The 20,950-nt window shown below is 37.9% G+C and overlaps 2 protein-coding genes across 2 annotated transcripts; both read left to right on the top strand.

Moving 5' to 3' along the window:
• Window positions 1–11,553: 11,553 nt before the first annotated feature.
• Window positions 11,554–14,432, top strand: LOC133745598 (F-box/kelch-repeat protein At1g22040). The gene is made up of 2 exons (XM_062173695.1): window positions 11,554–11,742; window positions 12,591–14,432. Exon 2 carries the CDS (start codon window positions 12,598–12,600, stop codon window positions 14,032–14,034), a length of 1,437 nt encoding a protein of 478 aa, XP_062029679.1. The 5' UTR covers window positions 11,554–11,742; window positions 12,591–12,597; the 3' UTR covers window positions 14,035–14,432.
• Window positions 14,433–17,301: 2,869 nt separating this feature from the next.
• On the top strand, window positions 17,302–19,926 carry LOC133706771 (membrane-anchored ubiquitin-fold protein 6). The gene is made up of 3 exons (XM_062132313.1): window positions 17,302–17,824; window positions 18,549–18,719; window positions 19,472–19,926. The coding sequence occupies exons 1-3, from the start codon at window positions 17,695–17,697 to the stop codon at window positions 19,525–19,527; spliced, it is 357 nt and encodes a 118-aa protein (XP_061988297.1). The 5' UTR covers window positions 17,302–17,694; the 3' UTR covers window positions 19,528–19,926.
• The last annotated feature ends 1,024 nt before the right edge of the window (window positions 19,927–20,950 follow it).

Below are 20,950 nucleotides of genomic sequence, written 5' to 3'. Positions count from 1 at the left end.
CTTCAAACCCCTAAACTAAACTCGGCCCTCTACCCACAGGGCCGGGCCTTTTGTGGGCTTTTATGCTAGCCGGGCCGGACTTTTACCCGTTGATTACATGCATTTTTATGCATGTAATCGTATCTAAAACACTAGAATAAAGTCAATCCTCATGTCAATTAATATGTAATTAATCCATTTTTGTTATTTTGTAGAAAATAAGCAGAATTGCGAAACGAGAGAAAATGGTGCGAATTTGGAGCAAAATTGGAGTTTCCGACAAAAAGACAAAATAGTAACTCCGGTCAACCATGGTCAATGTCAGCGAGAGAAGTAAAACCCGACTACTTCTTGGATGGTTGGTGTGAAAATATATTGAGATCGCGGAGAAGATTTGAGTATATATATATATATATATATATATATATATATATATATATATATATATATATATATATATATATATATATATGTGAAGAAATAGAAAAAGAAGAAAAGAAATGAAAAAGATATACAAGAAAAGGAGGAGTGGAATCTGCTTGCTGTGCACGTGTTGGTTCATTAATTAAGCAATGGCTTAATTATGCTTTTCCTTAAGCCAATTGGCTGCCTACACGTAGCAGCTCCATTTCCTTTTACTCTCAACCACCGAATCTCTTTAGGGATAGATGCTCTCCTTCAAATAGAGACGAAGAGACACAGCGCCGCAGGAAGACCTATTCCTCTTCCTCTCTCCAACAGTGCCGCATCAGACCTCATTTTCCTTCTCCACACCACTTCATCAATTTTCTCTCCTCACCAAGATCCACTTCACCTCACCAAGATCTACCTCACTAAAATTTCATCACCTCCTCACCAAAATTCACCTCACCAAGATCTACCTCACTAAGATTTCACCTTCTCATCAATTCCACAAATTTCAAAGGGAGAGCCCAAGCATCAAGAAATTCATCACCATTAAATTTGGGTAAATTAAAGTGGGGAGCCATAAATCAAAGCTAGTCATAATTGCTTTATAGCAATTTGTGGCTTGTTCTTGTTACTCCTACTTCTCTTCACTTTGTTCCTCTTTAAATTATGTATATTGATGTTTGTTTAATGATGAGTAGTGAGTAGATTTGTTGTTGGGGGCTAGGGTTGTGTGCCGGTGTGCCCTAGCCAAAATCTTGTGTAAAAGATGCTTATTTTAATGTAATGATGCAATTTTCATATGATGGATACTTATATATATTTTTATTGGGTTAAAATGCATGTCTAGGAGCCTAGTCAACTCTAGGTGTGTATTTTGAGCATGTCTAGGATGGAGTTAGAGGCTTGACCCCCTCTAATTCCTAAGCTAGAAACCTTCAATTTCGTATTCGAGAGGTTATAAGCATGGTGATTTACACCCGTTGCGTGAATGCACGGGCGGGTCGCTTAGTAGTCTAATTCCTCGATCTTTAGGCCTCTTGATGTGAATTAGAGACCCTTGAACCGGCTCTAATTCATGCCAAGTGAGTTCATACGACCCTTGAACCGGAGTAGGAATACCATGAAAGGGAATTTCGGTCCTTGAGCCTCGAACCGCCTTGGATACGACTACCGCCAAAGTAGGAAATTTGCATCTACATTAGATTAGCTTCCGACACATGAGATTTGGGTGAAGGAACCTCCCTAGCACCCGACATTCTCATTATATTGTTCACACTTTTCTAGTTTAATTTCCTTGCATTTTTATTAATAGCTTTGCATTTTATTACTTTTTGTTAAGTTCAAATCAATTCTCAAATATTAAATCCATCGACTCATTTGTGTATACCCATCTTGAGGCTACAAGTTAGTGGCTTTGAATAGGCTTGGTGTGAGCTAAGCCGAGCATTGCCAAGGCTTGGTGCCTTGATTGTTTATAGTGTTTATTTTACTTTTTATTTTTCTTGTGTGCTTTTAGTATCCTACCGCCAATTATCTTGGTTAGGTCCAACACCTAATCCCCGAGGTACGATAAACTAAGGTCCAAATACTTCCCTTACTTGACACGATTCGTACGCTTGAGAAGAGTTTATGATTCAAGTCACCCGTCGGGTTTGCGGGCCTCCATCGGCCCACTGATCCGCGAGCCAAATGATGAGGCCTAAGAGTAAAACTATGTTGATTTGCAATTCGGTGCCTCAGTCACACTCGGAGATCAGCAGGTGTGCTGAGAAATATGGAAATCTGCCGATGTATTTCACAAAGTTAGCTGCAAGTGTCCATGAACAACTGCAAAACTAATTTGCACACCCTGCTTCAGCTCCTCTTCGTCCAATGACTGCTGTCATCTAATTAGAGCAACTCATAAGAAGAATTAGGGTGTTTTCTGGATCAAGCTAAGTAGCCTTGTTATGTGTAGTCTTAGATCGGGTGAGATCGAACATAGTGAATCTAGGATGTTGGTTTTTTAATTTCTTTCTTTCATGTTATTTAAAACTTTGTAAGAATAATTAAGCTTTTTTCAAATCGAAATAAACTAAAACTAAATGAAAAGCTAGATATTTGAACCTAAAGCAATTCTTTCATACCTCCAAACATATGTATGGGCATTTTATAGGGAGTAGTGACTATGAAAAGCCGCCGAGTCTTGTAGCGGAGACTTGTAATTTAGCAGGGCATTAAAGTGATTGGCGGGTGAGTGAATCTTTGCTTGATGAGGTGTGAATGTCTTGGTTTGTTCACTTCGGTGAAGTCACACTCAGAGCCGGTCTTGAATTTTCAGAGGCCTTGAGCGAAAATCTAAACGAGGCCTTACTAATTACAACATTATAAAGAAGTATATATAAAAACATGGTCAAATTAATATAATAAAGAAAACAAAAATAAAATATAAGAATGAAAAATATATGATTGAATATAATAGATAGGAAAATTAGCCGAAAAAGAAATGAAAAGGCATGAGTATCTAAAAAAGTAAAAAGAATGATAAAATTGAGCAAAACATGAATGAAAGAGTGATTACTACAGGTTACTCAGAGTGCTATTCATTTAGCAGAGAACCAGGTTACTCATGCTCGCACTAAACATATCAATGTCAAATTTCACAAGATTCGTCAACTGGTGGAGGATGGTGATATAGAGCTCATGAAAGTTGGAACTGAAGACAACCCTGCTGATATGTTGACTAAGCCAGTTCCATTGAGCAAGTTCAAGCATTGCTTGAACTTGATTGGTGTTCGTAGCATTTGATTCTCCCTACGGGGATGTCAGAGCGGAAAATTGATATATGATATTCTACTTGTGATATTATTGTACCAGGTCCAGCCAAGGTGGAGATTGTTGATGTTGGCTTTGACTTGATGGGCTTGGCCCAAGTTCGTATCCCACGTGAGCTGCATGTGCTAGGTTAATTGCACATATGTAGGCATATATATATGCCTTTGAAGTTGGCAGCCGAAAAAGGGATTATTAGAAGTGGAGAGAAACATAAGAATCCATCCTTGAATACTCAAAGAGCCTTCCTCTTCTTGTTGGTGAGTTAGCTACTCCATAGTTGAAGCTTCTTAAGCTTAGTTGTTGGTGTTGCTATGTATTGTATATGAGAAGTAAGTATTCTTCTTCTTCTCCATTTGAATCAAGAAGAGAGTTAATAGGTTTTGGGTGTATTGGGGATTTGGGTAGAGAGAGTTGTTCATAAACTCTAGTTGTATGTTTCTCCAAATTGATCATAGTGGAATATCTTGCCGGCTCCGAAAGTGGATGTAGCTCAATCACGCTGATTGAGTGAACCACTATAATTCTTGGTGTTCTTTGTGGTTTGTTTATTAGTTGTTTTCTTTTGCTTTGTTTGTTACTGTTGAATTCATATCAATACCTTGTTTGTTACGCTTACGCACAACACCTGGCACTATTTGAAGTGGGAATTCGCTGTTGCAGATCAAAGTCGGACAGTAGAGCGATGTCGGGCAGCAGAGCGGCTGATGCTGGTTAGATCGAAGGCAGTTGCTGGTGACGCCGGTTCAGCTGATTCGGGAGAAGAGGGGATCTGGGAGTCCGATCGACTACCAGGGCGGGTTGGCGTGACGGGATTTCGGTTAGTTTGGGAATCGTTCTCGGCTCCAAATTCTGGCTGGGTCTTTTTACCGGCTGCAAAAGGGACGTTGAGGAGTACCAGAGATGGGATGCGGAGCTGGAGTGGTAGGCCGCCAGAAAATTTGGCTGCTGCGGTGACGGTGATGTATTGGCGGAAACATACTAAGGTTTCTGCTCACTTTGCTTAGGTTTGGGCTTGGGCTCAAGTCTGAGTTGTTGGGCCCTATGATGTGGACCAGTAGGGAGGGTGCCTTGCCACCCTCATTTATCACTTAGTGATGAGGGTGGGTCTGGTCTAAGAGGTGAACCTTCTTGGGTAGTTAGGTTGATATATGGTCCAAGACCAATCGTTTGCAGATCATGACTTCTCCGAGAGTTTATAATTATCTATTATAAGATTGGCTTTCAAGCGGCTTATGGATAAGGAGTTGCTCCTATTTGTTGGCTAGGAAGTGGTTTTCTATTGGTATCATAATTACGTGATTGGCTAATGGGAGGCTAATGAATGATTTTGCCCCAGAAGACATGCAGTTTTTTTGTTTATAAGTTCACTAATTGTAGCGAGCTTATCATCGACTTGTAAATTTGAAATGAGTCTGTTTTGCTTAGGATAGGATTTCCGGATTTTCTTGTCGACTATCTTGTTTTAAGTACAGTTAGACTCTAGCCATTGATAGTTCGCCGGCTATTGATCCTAATTATATCAATTTCTATTAAAATAAAAAAAGGGGCTCCGTTTTCTTTTTAATTCTAAATTGAAGCTGCAATAACAACCACGATTCTCTCGGCATGTGAGTTTGGTTTCTCGTGAGCTTCTCAACTATGAAGATGGTTTCAAAATCTTTCAACGAGAAGATGCCACATTGGCAGGAGCAAGTAGTTGCTCTCGTTGGTATCGATAGACTTGTCAATGGACTGGATTTTGATTAGTATCCAGCCTGGATCTGTGATTATTAGATGAGTTTGGATCGAAAATTTAATCCGGTAATGGTTCGGATCTGTTAATCAGTTTATTTAACGGATCAAACACGAATTTAGATTGATATGATCAATTAATGATGCAGTTCATTTTTATAAGTATTTAACATTATTTTTTTAATAAATACAATATTTTGGAAAATTCTACAATGTGTTAACGTATGACATGCATACAATTGCCTTAAAAGTGGTAAAATGAGTCACCAAAATAGTAATATTAATCCTCAAAGTGGTAATATGAGTCCTTAAAGTGGTAAATTTTCTTAGTTACCACATGAGTCCTCAAAATAGTAATATTAGTCCTCAAAGTGGTAACATGAGTCCTTAAAGTGGTAAATTTTCTTAGTTTACCATATGAGTCCTCAAAATAGTAATATTAGTCCTCAAAGTGGTAACATGAGTCTTTAAAGTGGTAAAAATAGTTGATGTATGAGAAATGTTAACATACCATAGCTTTACCCCAATATTTTGCTTATCTTAGTGTATTATTCTAAGGAGTATGATAGTTTTAGGGTTCTTGACCAAAAGCACCAAAATGAGCCAAAGTTATCCCACTTACTCCAGCAACAGATTTTTAATCCATGTTACCCAATTTAACGTAGAAAGACAATTTTGCCCTCAGTTAAATTAATAAACTACACATATGCCTACGATCTCTCTCTCTCTTCTCCGATCTGAAACTCTCTCTCTCCACCTCCGGCAGGAGTCGATCCACTCTCCACCTCCGGCCGATGTTGATCCTCTCTCTCTCTCCACCTTCGGCAGGCGTCGATCCACTCTCCACCTCCGCCCGGCATCGATCCTCTCTCACTCTTTCTCCACCTCCGGCAGGCGTCGATTCGCTCCCCAATCTCCAACTCCAGCACGGTTCGACCTCTTGCCCAGATTCAGCTGCAGCTTGCCGGAGAGTTCGACCGCGTCCAACCATTATGGCGTTGACAACAACGATCAAACGACGTCGTCGATGGCCTCCTGGACGCCTCGCCAGCGCGGGTAAACTCTTTCCCAGATTCCGCTGCAGCTCGCCCAAGCTATGCCCCGTCCAACCACCGTCGCGCTGACAACGACGACGTCTTCGATGGCCTCCTGGACGCCGCAGGTGCTCGGCCCAGGTTGTGGCAGAGGAGATTGGTGATTGGGTGCCCAAAGCTTTTTTTTTTTTTTTTTAAGTAACTGGACAGAATTAAAGAAATTTTTTTTTTGAATGTCTATTGCCCCCTAATAGACGTCTATTGGGGGGCAATAGACGTTTTTAAATTGATATAATATCTTCGTTTTTTTCTTTAATCAAAGTTTTATTTGTCTAATTTTAGGAAGATTAGTTTCCATTTCGGCTACCGAAAGTTCTATTTGAGGGCAATAGACGTCTATTAGGGGGCAATAGACGTCTATTGGGGGGCAATGGGGAGTAATAGACGTCTATTGGGGCAATAAACCTTTTCGGCGACCTATGAAATCTCCGACGACCTCTTTGGGGATCTCCGGCGAGGTTTTCAGAAAAATCCGGTGGGCGGCGACCAGATTCCGGCAACCGGTGACCGGATTCCGGCGGAATCTCCTGTGGTTTTTCTCTCTTCCATTTTCTCTCTCTCTCTAACTAACAAAGGGGTGAGGGTAAAATGGTATTAAAAAAAAAAACAAAAAAAAAATTTAGGGAAGACTTCCTTACACTATTTTAGGTAGGGGTCGTCAACGGGCCGGGCCGGGCCTTGCTATATTTTTAAATAATAGCGGGCCGGGCCGGGCTTTATTAAAAATAGACGGATCCAAGCCCGTCCATATAAAGCGGGCTTTGCGGGCTTTTTCGGGCCGGGCCAGGCTTGGCCTTGCGGGCTTTTTTGGGCCGGGCCTTGCGGGCTTTATGTATAAATAAATATTTAAAGACAAAATTTTTTTTTTTTTAATCAAGCTTTGGAAATTCATTGGATAATGATCAAATACAATCAAAGATAACATATCTATAATTCTATATTGTACCAAAAAAATTTTAAAGGCACTAATTTATTATAAATCTATATTTATACATCATACACTCCAAAGAGCAACATATAGCAATTCAAAGAAAATGAGAAAACTGACCGTTGGATGTGATTATTACAATAAAATAAGAGTGTGGTTAAAAATTTAGTCAATTTCACCATACTTTCAAACCCGATCGGATTGGTCAACTGTAGTCACTTGCATGTTTTCTTGGTTGACCGATGGCGTGATGAACGCAAAACTTGCTTATTTTTTTACATCACATTTGTAAATATTTCATCGATGGATGTGTGTGGACATAAGATAAAAATTTCAATTTTTAATTACAAATACGTTGGCCTATACTAATTTGTCTCCTAAAGTTGTATGACTTATACATTGCATTTAAATTGTTGAGGTCCATTCTAAAACAACCGTGAAGTGGAAGATGAATTTGGAGAAACCAACCGCTCGATTGAGAGATTGTAATATTTTATGGTGGTTGTAAAAAATCTAGCCAATTTGGTTATCATTTCGAATTCGATCAACTAGGTCAAACGTAGTTACTCTTATAAACCTATATTTATATATCATACACTCCAAAGAGCAACCCCTATCAATTCAAAGAAAATGAAAAAACCGACCGTTGGATGAGTTTATTACAATAAATTATGAGTGTGATAAAAAATTTAGCCAATTTCACCATATTTTCGAATTCGATCGGATTGGTCAACCGTAGTCACTTATATGTTTTCTTGGTTGACCGATGGCGTGACAACCGCGAAACGTGCTTATTTTTTCACATCACGTTTGTATATATTCCATCGATGGATGTGCATGGACATAAGATAAAAAAAATTAATTTTAATTACAAACACATTGGCCTATACCAATTTTCTTCCTAAAGTTGTATGACTTATACATTGCATTTAAATTGTTGAGGTCCATTCTAAAACAACCATGAAGTGGAAGATGAATTTGGAGAAACCAACCGCTCGATTGAGAGATTGTAATATTTTATGGTGGTTGTAAAAAATACAGCCAATTTGGTTTTCGATTCGAATTCGATCAACTAGGTCAAACCTAGTTACTCTTCTAAACCTATATTTATATATCACACGCTCCAAAGAGCAACCCCTATCAATTCAAAGAAAATGGGAAAACCGACCGTTGGATGTGATTATTACAATAAATTATGAGTGTGGTTAAAAATTTAGTCAATTTCACCATAGTGTCGAACTCGATCGGATTGGTCAACTGTAGTCACTTGCATGTTTTCTTGGTTGACCGATGGCGTGATGAACGCAAAACTTGTTTATTTTTTTACATCACGCTTGTAAATAATTCATCGATGGATGTGTGTGGACATAAGATAAAAATTTCAATTTTTAATTACAAATACGTTGGCCTATACTAATTTGTCTCCTAAAGTTGTATGACTTATACATTGCATTTAAATTGTTGAGGTCCATTCTAAATGTTTGGCTCCAATTTTGTTGCAGCTGGTCAACAGTCTCTTTTCTGCGCGGGCGTGCCAGCACCGTTCGGGTGCGGTCGTCGGGGGTGTCCCTTGACTGATTGCCCCCCTATTGTATTGTATAGTGTTGCCCCCCTCTTACAGGTCCAGTTTTCCAGTTTTGCTTTTGTAGAAAATTGGACTGATTGTTTGAAGGCCTTCCACTCAAAAAAAATCTCTGGCACTCTTCATAAGAAATTATCCTTGGGCTGTCTAGAATGGATCTGCAGAGTTTCAGCTCATTTCAAGTTCATTTGGTCAGTCTGCCGCCCCTCCTTCCTTGTTTAGCTCGGTTTCTCCTAGCCGAAGTAGGAAAATGTGCTAAAGTTGACTTTTCATGTTTCCATGCTTCCATGCTTCCATAGTAGGCTTTATTTAGCCTCTAAATAAATATTTCGAGCTTGTCGACAATATATAGCTTGAGCCACTGACATTGGCTCAATTTCTCCAAGACGTGCCTTGTCAGGCGAAAATGCTCATTTTGGGTCCAAACACTAAAACAACCATGAAGTGGAAGATGAATTTGGAGAAACCAACCGCTCGATTGAGAGATTGTAATATTTTATGGTGGTTGTAAAAAATCTAGCAAATTTGGTTATCGTTTCGAATTCGATCAACTAGGTCAAACGTAGTTACTCTTATAAACCTATATTTATATATCATACACTCCTAAGAGCAACACCTATTAATTCAAAGAAAATGGAAAAACCGACCGTTGGTTGAGTTTATTACAATAAATTATGAGTGTGGTAAAAAATTTAGCCAATTTCACCATATTTTCGAATCCGATCAAATTGGTCAACCGATATTTAGAATATATATATATATATATATATGCACATATTTTATATAGAAGTATAAGAACTTCCACACACACACACACACACATATATATATATATATATATCTACACACACACACACACACACACATATATATATATATATATGTGTGTGTGTGTGTGTGTGTGTGTGTGTGTGTGTATATATCTATATATCTCTATATATATATATAAACACACACATATTATATATATACAGATCTTATCCAGAGCGGAGCTCCGCTTTGAAATTAACGTGTGAAGTTCGAGTTTTGGGTCACTTTTCAATCGCATATCCACATCTCGACCGTTCAGTTTTTAGGTACTACTGTGTAGATCATCTCTGCAAATTTTCAGTCAAATTGATTATCGTTAAGGTATCTAACTCACTTAAACCAATGGATGGACTGAATCTGTCAACATGAACCGTACTAGTTTTAAGGAAGTTATCAATGCCTTAACGATCATCATTTTGGCTGAAAATTTGCAGAGATGATCTATACACTAGTACCTAAAAACTGAACGGTCGAGATGTGGATGTGCGATCGAAAAGTGACACAAAACTCGAACTTCACACCGTTAATTTCAAAGCAGAGCTCCGCTCTAGATAGGATATGTATATATATATATATATATATATATATATATATAAACACACACACATATATAGATATATCTATATAACACACACGCACACACACACACACACACATATATATATATATAAACACACACAAATATATATCTATATGTGTGTATATATATATTTATAAACACACACACACACACACACACACACACACATATATATATATATATATAAAATATTTTACGGGCTTTTACTGGCCGGGCCTAGCGGGCCTTTGGCGGGCTGGGCCTACGGGCCGGGCCGGGCTTTTAGCCCTCAGGGCCGGCGGGCCTCCATCGGCCCACTTGATCCGCGGGCTTTTTGATGAGGCCTACTTTTAGGTAAGAGGGAATTAAAAAAAAATTAATGGGGTAAGTGGGAAAAAAATCCCTAGAAATGAGGTAAATGGACAAAAACCCTAGTTTTTAATTCAACATTCGGTGATACTTTTCATTTTGTCTGAAAGTTTTATTGAAGTTTTATGATGTATCATAATAAATAAAAAAATTAATATTATTATTTAAAATTTAAGAATATTCATTATAATAAACGGATCGGACTAGTAGACATGGTATCCGTTAATTCGCCGGATACGGATTTGGAAAAAGCTATTAACGATCTGCCAGACTATCGAATCAGGTCAGGTTAAATTTTGTTGTTACTAAACATATTCGGATTTAGGTCAATCCGCTCCAAACCCGCTCCATTTACAAATCTAGGTACCGGACATTTTGCTTTCAATGGTGATTAGTGGTCACGTTTTAAAAAGATCAGAAAGTATGGGGAGGCACATCCTTTCAAGCCTGAACATATTTCTGATTCTTTAATGGTGGGTTGTGCATATGTAGACATGGTTTTGGCTTTGGTTTTCTGACTTCAAGTACTACGAATCGTGTTCTGTTTTCTGGTTGGCGTTGTGATTATTCTTTAATAGTAAGAACAAATCCAAAGTTGATTCCTCTTCTACACGCCATTAAGCTGGATGTGTCGACGAAGAATATTAAGTCGTATCTACTAGCTCCACTTCACAATCCCTATTTTGGGTGTTAAGATTGCTTGAATTCAGAGTTTTATTTTTTATTTTCTTTAGGCTCTAGACGTCGAAATATAGCAGCTCTCCTCTTACATAACCTTAAGAGCGTGTAAATTTCGTTTGTACTTTCAAGTCCAAACACCTTTCCTCTCAAAAGAAAGAAAAGAACAGAAAGCAACAGACACCCACTAGTCCCACTTTAGTAATAAACAATTGATTTCAGTATCTCATAGAAAAGATGATCAATCTTCATCGGAGTAATTGGAGCACATGAATTGCAATTCAATTTCGCTCCATGTTATGGTCAAGTCAATCCACTCGTAACGTAGCCTATTTTACCAGTCAATGATCAATCATTCTACTCCCACGAACACGAAGAATGCGAAACAATCAATCAAACAAAACATGGGCAATGTAATTTAACAATCCACCATTTGTCGGCATTCATATGAGCTCATCATTTGGACTGTCCAAGACTGAAAAACTTGGTCTTTCTTAATCATCAAAAAACACGAAAAGTATTAGTCTTTGTCGTCCTAAAGACTGTAAGATCATTTCAAAAAAAAGACTGTAAGATAAAATTTCATTCCAAACACGTGGCACAACATACATGTCATGATCCAATAAGCTCCAATAGTTCTCCATTAAAGTCACCCGCCATAAACACCACCTTGAAGCAGATCAGGCTTCAATAGAAGGAAAGCATCTCGATAGATGCCCTTGGTTTTCTAACCTACCTTGGTTTTCTAACCTACCAAATTGGAGGGTTTCATTTTCTGAATCAAGAGGTACAATTCATGCACACCCAATTTCTGGTTTTCTTTGATTTTGGCTGAGAATTGAAAGATTTACTTGGTGTGTGTAAGGCTTGTAATATGTTTCTGTTTTTGGGATTTTTGCTGCAATTTTGGTGTCTATGGGATTTTTTGTTGTTGTTGTTATTGCTTGGTTAGTAATTGTTCCATTTGGGTTTGTCTTTGATTTGATTCTGATCCTGGGTTTTGTACAGTTTTCTTTGGTTAAGGTTCAGAGGCTGCATTTCAGTGGATTACATCTTATTTACCTTTCATTTTCATCCAATCTGAAATGTATAATGATCAGATATATTATCGGTTCTTTTGAGAAATTTGGTGATATTTGTAAAATTTGAATTTGGATATAGATAGGTGATCATTTGATAAGATGATGAAAGTAAACTTATGAACTTTTTGGGTGGAAAAAGGTAAATCTTTGGGAAGATTAGACCAGTGCTCTCTGGAACTAATATATCTGCATATTAGCATACTACCATGGAAAAAGTAGCATAATTTAGCTCAAGTTAGTCAAAAACAGGAGTGTTACCTCTGAGTAGCTTTGGAAGCCAAATGTTCAAAAGTTTCTTCTTGCATCTGTTAATCACTGTGAATTGATCTGTTGACTCACTGTTTTGTAGCTTTGTGTGTAGTTTAATTTTCCATTAATGAAAAGAAAGTATCTTTTTGCAGTAAAATATGAGGTCAAAAGATATCCAATATTTTTTTCTCTTCTCTTCTCTCTCTCTCTCTCTCTCTTTTTTTTTTTTTTTGTGTTGCTTTTCGTCCCAAGTTTGGGGCTGACATAAAGGCATGAGTTTCATAGGCTTACTGATACTTTGCAGATATTGAATGGGGGCTATTTTGAGTTTGGGACCAGCCAAATCTAGGACAAACGATTATCATGAGGTTTCTCAGAATGATACCTGTAAGCGGCAAAGAATGTCATCATGTACTTATGAGGAGAGCAAAAGACTAATTCCCAACCTTCCTGATGAGCTCTCAATCCAAATTATTGCTAGACTTCCTAGAATTTGCTACCCCCATATCAGGCTGGTGTCACAGAAGTGGAAGGAAACTGTTACAAGCTCCGAACTATTTAAGTTGAGAAAAGAGCTTGGAAAAACAGAAGAATGGCTGTACTTGTTGACTAAAATTGAAGAGGATAAACTCTCGTGGCATGCTTTTGATCCCCTGTCAAGGAAGTGGCAGAGGTTACCTCGGATGCCAAACGTAGTTTATGAAGAAGAGTATGCTAGAGGTTTGCCTTGGTTTTCGATATGGAATATGGTTGGGCCAAGCATCAAAATTGCTGATACTATTAGAGGCTGGCTTGGGAGAAAGAACTCATTTGATCAAATGCCATTTTGTGGTTGTGCCATTGGTGCTCTTGATGGATGCCTCTATGTTCTAGGTGGATTTTGTAAAACTTCAACTATGAAATGTGTGTGGAGATTTGATCCAATTCAAAATGCATGGAGCGAAGTGCCAGCCATGTCCACAAGTAGAGCCTATGGTAAGACGGGCATTCTGAATAACAAGCTCTATGTCGTTGGAGGGGTTAGTCGAGGCCAAGGTGGATTGGCTCCTCTTCAATCTGCTGAAGTTTTTGACCCCTCCACAGGTACGTGGTCCGAAGTACCAAGCATGCCATTCTCAAAAGCTCAAGCCTTGCCTACTGCCTTCTTGACTGACATGCTAAAGCCTATTGCCACCGGGTTGACTCCATACATGGGAAGGTTATGTGTATCCCAGAGTCTGTATTCATGGCCCTTTTTTGTTGATGTTGGAGGAGAAATTTATGATCCTGAGACAAATTCATGGATTGAAATGCCAAATGGCATGGGTGACGGTTGGCCTGCTCGGCAAGCTGGTACGAAGTTGAGTGTTGTGGTAGATGGTGAATTGTATGCTTTTGATCCTTCGAGTTCTTTGGATAGTGGCAAGATTAAGGTGTATGATCAACAGGAAGATGCTTGGAAAGTTGTTATACGGAAAGTCCCCATGTGTGATTTGGCTGGTTCAGAATCTCCATATTTACTTGCTGGTTTTCATGGAAAGCTTCATGTTATAACAAAAGATATTAATCATGATATCGCTGTTCTGCGGGCTGATCTGCGGAACAATTTGGGTTCACTGTCGTCAAGCTCATGTTCTGTCGTAGCCGGATCCTTATTACATGAACATCCCGAGTCACTGGCAGAATCAGATACAGTTGTGTGGAAAGCCATTGGCACTAAGGATTTTGGGTCAAGTGAATTGGTCAGTTGTCAAGTTATTGACATTTAGTTTAAGGCGACTACCCTGTAAGTCAATGGGTTGGCCTTTCATATAATATCGTATATGTGGTTTACTATGAAAATTACTTGTTTAAAGCATTTCAAATGGGCTTGTTCTGATCCAGAATTTTTTTAAACAGAGAAATATGATACGATGCGCTTTTCACTAGTTATTCAGTCTTTGAAGTCTACAAATTACGCTTCTTGTATAGTGATCTATTTTCCATCATGATCCTCCAGAACTATGTAATTCATCTTCCATCATAGCCTTTACTCTTTGGGTTTCTGGATTTTGATATATCTGTGTGATCATTTGGCAGATATGGTAAATCAGTATGGTGAATCTGATGTTATTAAGTGACTTGCTACATTTATCTATATAAACTTAAATTTATCTTTTTTCCAGGAGGTAGAGAAAAACAGTTTACTATCCCATTACAACATGAGGAATAATTTTGGTCTCAACCTTGTCTAAGCTTATCTGATTAAGTTTATCTTTATGCCTTAAATTGCATGGTTTAGTTGGATTTGGGTGCAGCCCCAATTATGAGTTACATGATCAATATCAAAACTCTATCAGTAGCTTTGCCACCTAGTGATGAGCTCTGTCCACCATTTGTGTATGTGGTAATGGGCTTTGGCCCTCAAAGACAGTCTTTTCTTCTACTATCAGGATCTGTCAATTGCATAACTAGGAGATATTAAAAAAAAAAAAAAAATGCTTGTATGATCTGAATATCTGTTGCAGATTGCTGTGTTGATTCTTGACAGAAAAATTATTATTTCTTTATCTAAACTGTGCAGTTTGTAGATCAGAAATTTGATTAAATCCATGGAATCACATGAAACCTTTCAAGGATACCCATGCCAACTATGTGAGTTCAACCAGCAGGAGATTTTGGCACATTGACTGCTGTTTCACTTTTTTATAAAGGAATGAGACTTGTCAAGAAAAACCATGTGAACAAATCCTTTTGAACATGGGTTTATGCAATTATGCATAAGATTAGGTTCAGTGAGCCAATAATGCAGAATTTGAATATGTTGACATATATTTTTGTGCAGACATCCACCTCCAATAAAATGATTGGGAATTGCTTTCTGATAGGAGACAATGCTCAAGTTTGTCTAGTTGACATTAGTAGTGAAGGTGGTACTGATCTAGTTCTATACAATCAGATATATAATGGTACTCATCAAGTCATCAGTGAAATTTATGAATCTGCACTACATTGCTGAGCACTACTTCTTGTTCTCATAATGGTTGATATCCTATAATGGTTGAAGCATTTTAGATTTTCTGGTGCTTCTGCTAACTTCTGTCAAATCTGTTGAGGCGATTGGCTCATTATTACTGTAAAGATGGCCTAGGATAAGAACATGTAATAGCATGAAACTTCTTAGTCCTGCTGCTTTGGCAAATCGATGGACTTGAATTCATAAACATTATGTGAATGTTTAGGACATGAAACCTGAGGACTCAACTAACGAAGAAGAAACCCTGCAGAAAGTCATCAAATACTGTAAAAGCTGCTAAATGTGCATCAGTATGAAATGGTCTGTTTGTAAATAGCACTGTTGATATAAACACTTCCTCTGGTGCACATGGTTTGGATAAGATTGCTGACTTCGCATCTGAGTTTGACATATTCACGCTCATTCTCTCAAGTCTTCATCATTCATTTCCATTTGAATCTGTCAAAGTGATAACTTCCCTAGAAACCTGTTGTTTTCTGGATGGAGATGTTATTGTTGCCAATTTTTGTGGTTGCCTTCCATGACTTTGATTCATGGGGGGGATGAGTGACTAATTCAATCAACAATCTAGAGTACTCAACTTCTCACACCTTATTAATGTCAGAGTTCAAACTTTCGCCTCCCTTCTAACTTCGGAACCAAATAATCATATAAAGCAAAAAACACACAGTAATGGTGCATCAAAATTCAAAACCAAGTTAGATGCTTCCATTATACAAGTCACATCTGGAAATTCTATGCTATATGCGTAAGTTATCTTGTTTAAAAGTATGTTTGATTCTAATTCCCCATTAGTGAAAAGTATAATGAAAATGGAGATACAACTCACAAATGGAGATACAGCTCATGAAAATAATGTTTACTTAACAAGGATCTGATGAATTAATTAATTAAACCTTTCACACGTGACTTGCATTCTTGACTTTGTCTTCAGTTCCCAAATTACTAGCACTTTCTTTTCTTTTCTATTGAACATGTTTCACTCCATGGATTTTAGTTCTTCACTTAACAAGGTCGTGCGGCTCACCTCAGTTAATAATTTAATAAAAGCCACGAATTGTTAAATGATTTTTGGGAAGGAACTAAATAGTGTATTGTTTGAATTCAATTAACTACCTAGATACTTCAATGCACTATATGTGAATCATACACAGAGAGTATTCAATGCACTGTCGTGCACTTGCACTAACAAAACATTTTTACCATAAGACTACCTATTATTATTCAAAGTGGTTGACCGAGGTCAATGCAATGAGAAAAACTCTAGACCGTTGGTGTGTTCATCAAAGAAAGTTGGCTTTGCGATTAGATCTGCTACTGCTTTGGCTAAGTTGCACAACCTATATCTAGGATCGCTAACCTTGGGGTTGTAATGTTGTATAGCTTCCCGCTTGCATCAGGATTGTGGATCAATTGCATCAAGAACTGGATTTTCAGTTTCGCTTAGAAAACCTGAACCCTTTCAAGCTAAGACGAACAGCCAGAAAAGAAGATAGAAAATATATGAGATTTTTTTTGTTCATTTTAGTTGTGCTCCACTGTGATCACTAGTTTTTTAGTGAACTCCGTATTGTTTTAGGAAATCTAAAGGTGCGATAGCTATTTTCTAATAACTATTTTTATTATATTAGAAGAGAATTAATCTTTAGGTTTTGTCCTAATCCAATTCTCTCTCTTTCGCTCCTCCTCCTCCTCATTTGGGCTAACTCCCCAAAGCATTTGTTTTTTTTCTCTAAGATTGCCAACAAATCTCCTCATCTGAAAAAAAGGAAAGAATAAGAAGATATACTTAATCTATATAAATCTTGTGCTATTATTTGTTTAATCTTTACACGGTGCTAACACGATATATCTTCACGATATAATTATTTTCTTTGTTGTGGTCCTCTCCTTTGATTTTGTAGAGCATAAAAAAAAAAAAGTCATAAAATAACTATAGCAATTTCGCTATCATCAAATTAATATATGGGCAAATAAGTAATCACATCCTTTAATGACTTGAAATTTCTGTTAATTCTGGTGAAATATCTCATTCCAGATTGTTTTGGGCACTTTCTACCTCCTTATTTTCTACATCAAGCAATTCAAAAGGAGGTGTCTTGTACTAACTGGCCAAAAGCAAAAGGAGGACTCTTTCTTCTTTCTTTGTATTGATTTCACAGATATCTAATCTCCCTGCTTCTGGGTTTTACATCAACAAAAGCTTGAATCTTTATCAGTGTGTGAACTCCAAGTTCACTTCAATCTCTTTTGGATATTGCTTCTTCCATGGCCATCAAAGCCTTCAGCTTTTCTCGGGTCTAATAAGTAAATCTTTTATCAGATTCAATCTGGGTTTTCTCTGATTGTGGAAACTAACCTGGTTTCTAGTGTGATGAGATTTTGAAGTGGGGTGTTGCTGTAAAGTTCATCAATGGCAACCCAAGATTTGGTTGAGGTCAAATTCAGATTATCTGATGGCACCGACATAGGTCCACACAAGTTTAGCCCAGCTGCTACTGTAGCATCACTCAAAGAGAAAATACTAACACAATGGCCCAAAGGTTATATATCTTTTGTTAAAAGTTCTGTACTTGTTGCTTTTATATGATTCTGTTGGTTTTTTCTTGGGAGGTTTTTGCATCAATCTTTGTCATTATGCTTATCACATCTTATTTACATTGATTCTTCCTAGACCTTTGTTAGCCATTTTTATTGGAACTAATGTTTGGAGCCATATACTTTGAATAATCTGTAGAAGAGTTGAAGGCCACATAATTTATTGGCCAAAGGTGTTGAAACCAAGATACTGTTTCTATAAGTGAAGAACATAGTTAGAACTTGGAAATTGTTTGTGTTATTATTATCTGCAGTTTCTTGTCTAAGCAATTTTGAGGCTCCTACTCTGTCCTTTAGTGTACGTATAGTCCCAAGATGATGGTTTGATGTAGTGGAAGAATCATTAAACCATTTCGGGTTGTTTTTTAAGTATATGCTTATGTTGGCCATATACTGAGTAATGAATTTTTTGTTTATTCGACCTATAATTCATGAATTGAGTAGTGTGTTTTTATAATTCATGTTTCATATGTGTTTCCGGTATTGATAGTTGGCCATATCCTGCTTTTTGTTCCCTCCCTAGCAGCAACCAATGCCGAATATTAGTCAAATGCAGAAAGGCCTCTATTTTGCCCAAATTTATGAGTGAATTCCTGAATGATTACATTGTTAACATTGTGCTTTGATTTGAAATTGACATATTTTCTCATTCAATACAATATCTTATAGAGAAAGAAAATGGTCCAAGGACGATAAATGATTTGAAGCTTATTAATGCGGGAAAGATACTGGAAAACAACAGGACACTTGCTGATTCTAGACTTCCAGTTGGTGAACTCCCAGGAGGTCTCATCACTATGCATGTGGTTGTGCGTATTCCTGTTGCAGACAAAAAGAGTGGTAAATTATGTTGCTATTTTTGGACATGGTTGCGATTATGTAACCTATATCTTCTATCACATTTGGTGAATTTGTTGTTGTTATTAGTCTCTTCCCCTAAGTATCCAATATCTTGGTCATGATGATGAGCAGTTTCTATGCCTATCTGATTTAGTTAAGATGCAAAGTTCTTATGGATCAATCTCTCCGTACCTTGACCCTAAGCATAGACAACTCAGCATGTTAGAAGTCTCGGGTCTATTTTAGCCGACCATTAATCTCTGAAGCTTGTTCTCATAATTACAGCTTCTTAATGATATTGCAGTATACAAGCAAGCTGAGATTAATATATGAATGGATGTTCAATGTGCTGCCTTTCATAAGGCTCCAATGTGTAAACTTTAAAGCATACTGGGCTCTCGTTTACTATTATTTATGTTGTTCTTTTGGTCCTTTCCCTCCCTTCATATTGGTGTTATATATAGTGACTTGGTTTTTCTTCGGGTTATCCCTTCTTAATTTTTCCTATGTTTTCATCATTCTTCCATTAGAAATTCTCACTTTCTAAGAAAAATTTAATGGTGGAGGTTTTTCTTTTCAGTTACTAGTTGTGGTACTACATGGTACTACACGTTGTGGCTAACAAAAACGTTATGTACTTCACATGAGAAACTCTGGCAGCATACATTATATAACATGTGGAAATTAGATTATGTTTCAAACAATGGAAGGCATTTCCAGATACTAGCAACTAATGGTTGAATTTTCCACAGATAAATTGCAGAATGATTCACCGGAGACACCTCGATGTTCATGCACAATATTGTAGCTCCAGGTAACAAGCAAGGCAGAGCTTCCTCAGTTTCTTAGTTTCACGCATGTATTCTTCATTCATTGCTGATGAGATCTCAGTTCCCAATCACAAGGGGCAGCAAGAAGTTCATAAACCCATCAGCTCTGGCTTTTGTTACTTTGAATCTTATTGTTCCGTCTGTAAAACACCATTTTCAGTTCTATATTGCATGTGATTTGTTATGAAACATGAACCACACTGTTGGATTGGGAGCTTCGGATTTGTTGGCGCCCATGCAAACAAGTGGTAAAAGAGAGGGAAAAAAAAAAAGAAAAAGCAGAAGAACAGAGAGCAATTGATCTGATTGATTTGAGAGTTTTATTGTAAACCCATTGTTGTTTGTGGTACAAGAAATATCTTTCTTTCACTTGTATATATTACTTACTACATCGATCATTATATGCTGGCTTTAACTATTTTGATCTTCATATTATTCTAAAACAAATAAAAGCATGAGATGAAGAAAATTTTAAGGTATTGGAGTGTTTGCTATTAGGGCTGTAAATAGGCTCGATACGGCTCGTGTTCGACTCGTATTCGGCTTGATTTTAGCTCGTTCGGCTCGTGTTCGTAAGATAAATAAGCCGAGCTTGAGCTCAATTTTAAGCTCGACAAAAAAACAAGTCGAGGTTGAACAAGGATATATTCTGCTCGTCTAGCTTGTGAGTAGCTTGTAATTTTCAAAAGTAGCTCGAGCTTGTTAAAACTCGGCTCGTTTGTTAAAACTCAACTTACGAAGATTTATAGCATAAATAAAAATATGTTCAAGTAAACCCTAATTTGTGTTTGGCCCAAACTCTAGGTTACTTGACCTACTGGTAATAGGGTTAAATTAGAAGGATCTAGATTCTTATTCAATGTAAGATTACTTTCCTTGTATGATTGAGATTCTATGCATTGTAATCCTCTATATAAAGAGGCCCCTATTATCAATGAGAATACACAGAAAATTTCTCTCAATTTCAGTTTCTCTACAACACGTTATTAGCACGAGCCCTAACCCTGAAACCCTAAATTCGTAGCCTTCAAATCCCAGATACCACCACCGCCTACCTTGAATATCTCAACCCCAGGAGCCCAGAACCGGTGGCGCCACCTTCAGAACCGGCCGGAAAAGACCCGAACCGGCCTCCGGAAGTGATAGATTTTCCCCCAACCGGTTCGAAGCTTTAACCTCTGAATCTGACATCCATACTTCACCAACAGAAGCACTCTGACCTCAGATCCACGGAACCGGAAAAATTATTCCCGGAAACGGGCAAACGACGTCCATACCGGCCACCAGAAGCGCTGCACCTCCGAACCGTCAGCCTCCCTTCCTCCCTGCACTAGCACAGTAGCCGAACCCAACTCCAGCCGAGCCCAGGAGCCTTGCACGCAGCCCACAAGCCAGAAGCCC

The sequence above is a fragment of the Rosa rugosa genome, chromosome 4 (assembly GCF_958449725.1).
Source record: "Rosa rugosa chromosome 4, drRosRugo1.1, whole genome shotgun sequence".
In the NCBI taxonomy this organism is placed as follows: domain Eukaryota; kingdom Viridiplantae; phylum Streptophyta; class Magnoliopsida; order Rosales; family Rosaceae; genus Rosa; species Rosa rugosa.
Note: the sequence above shows the minus strand (reverse complement) of the source record. Positions and strands in the feature narration are given on the sequence as shown.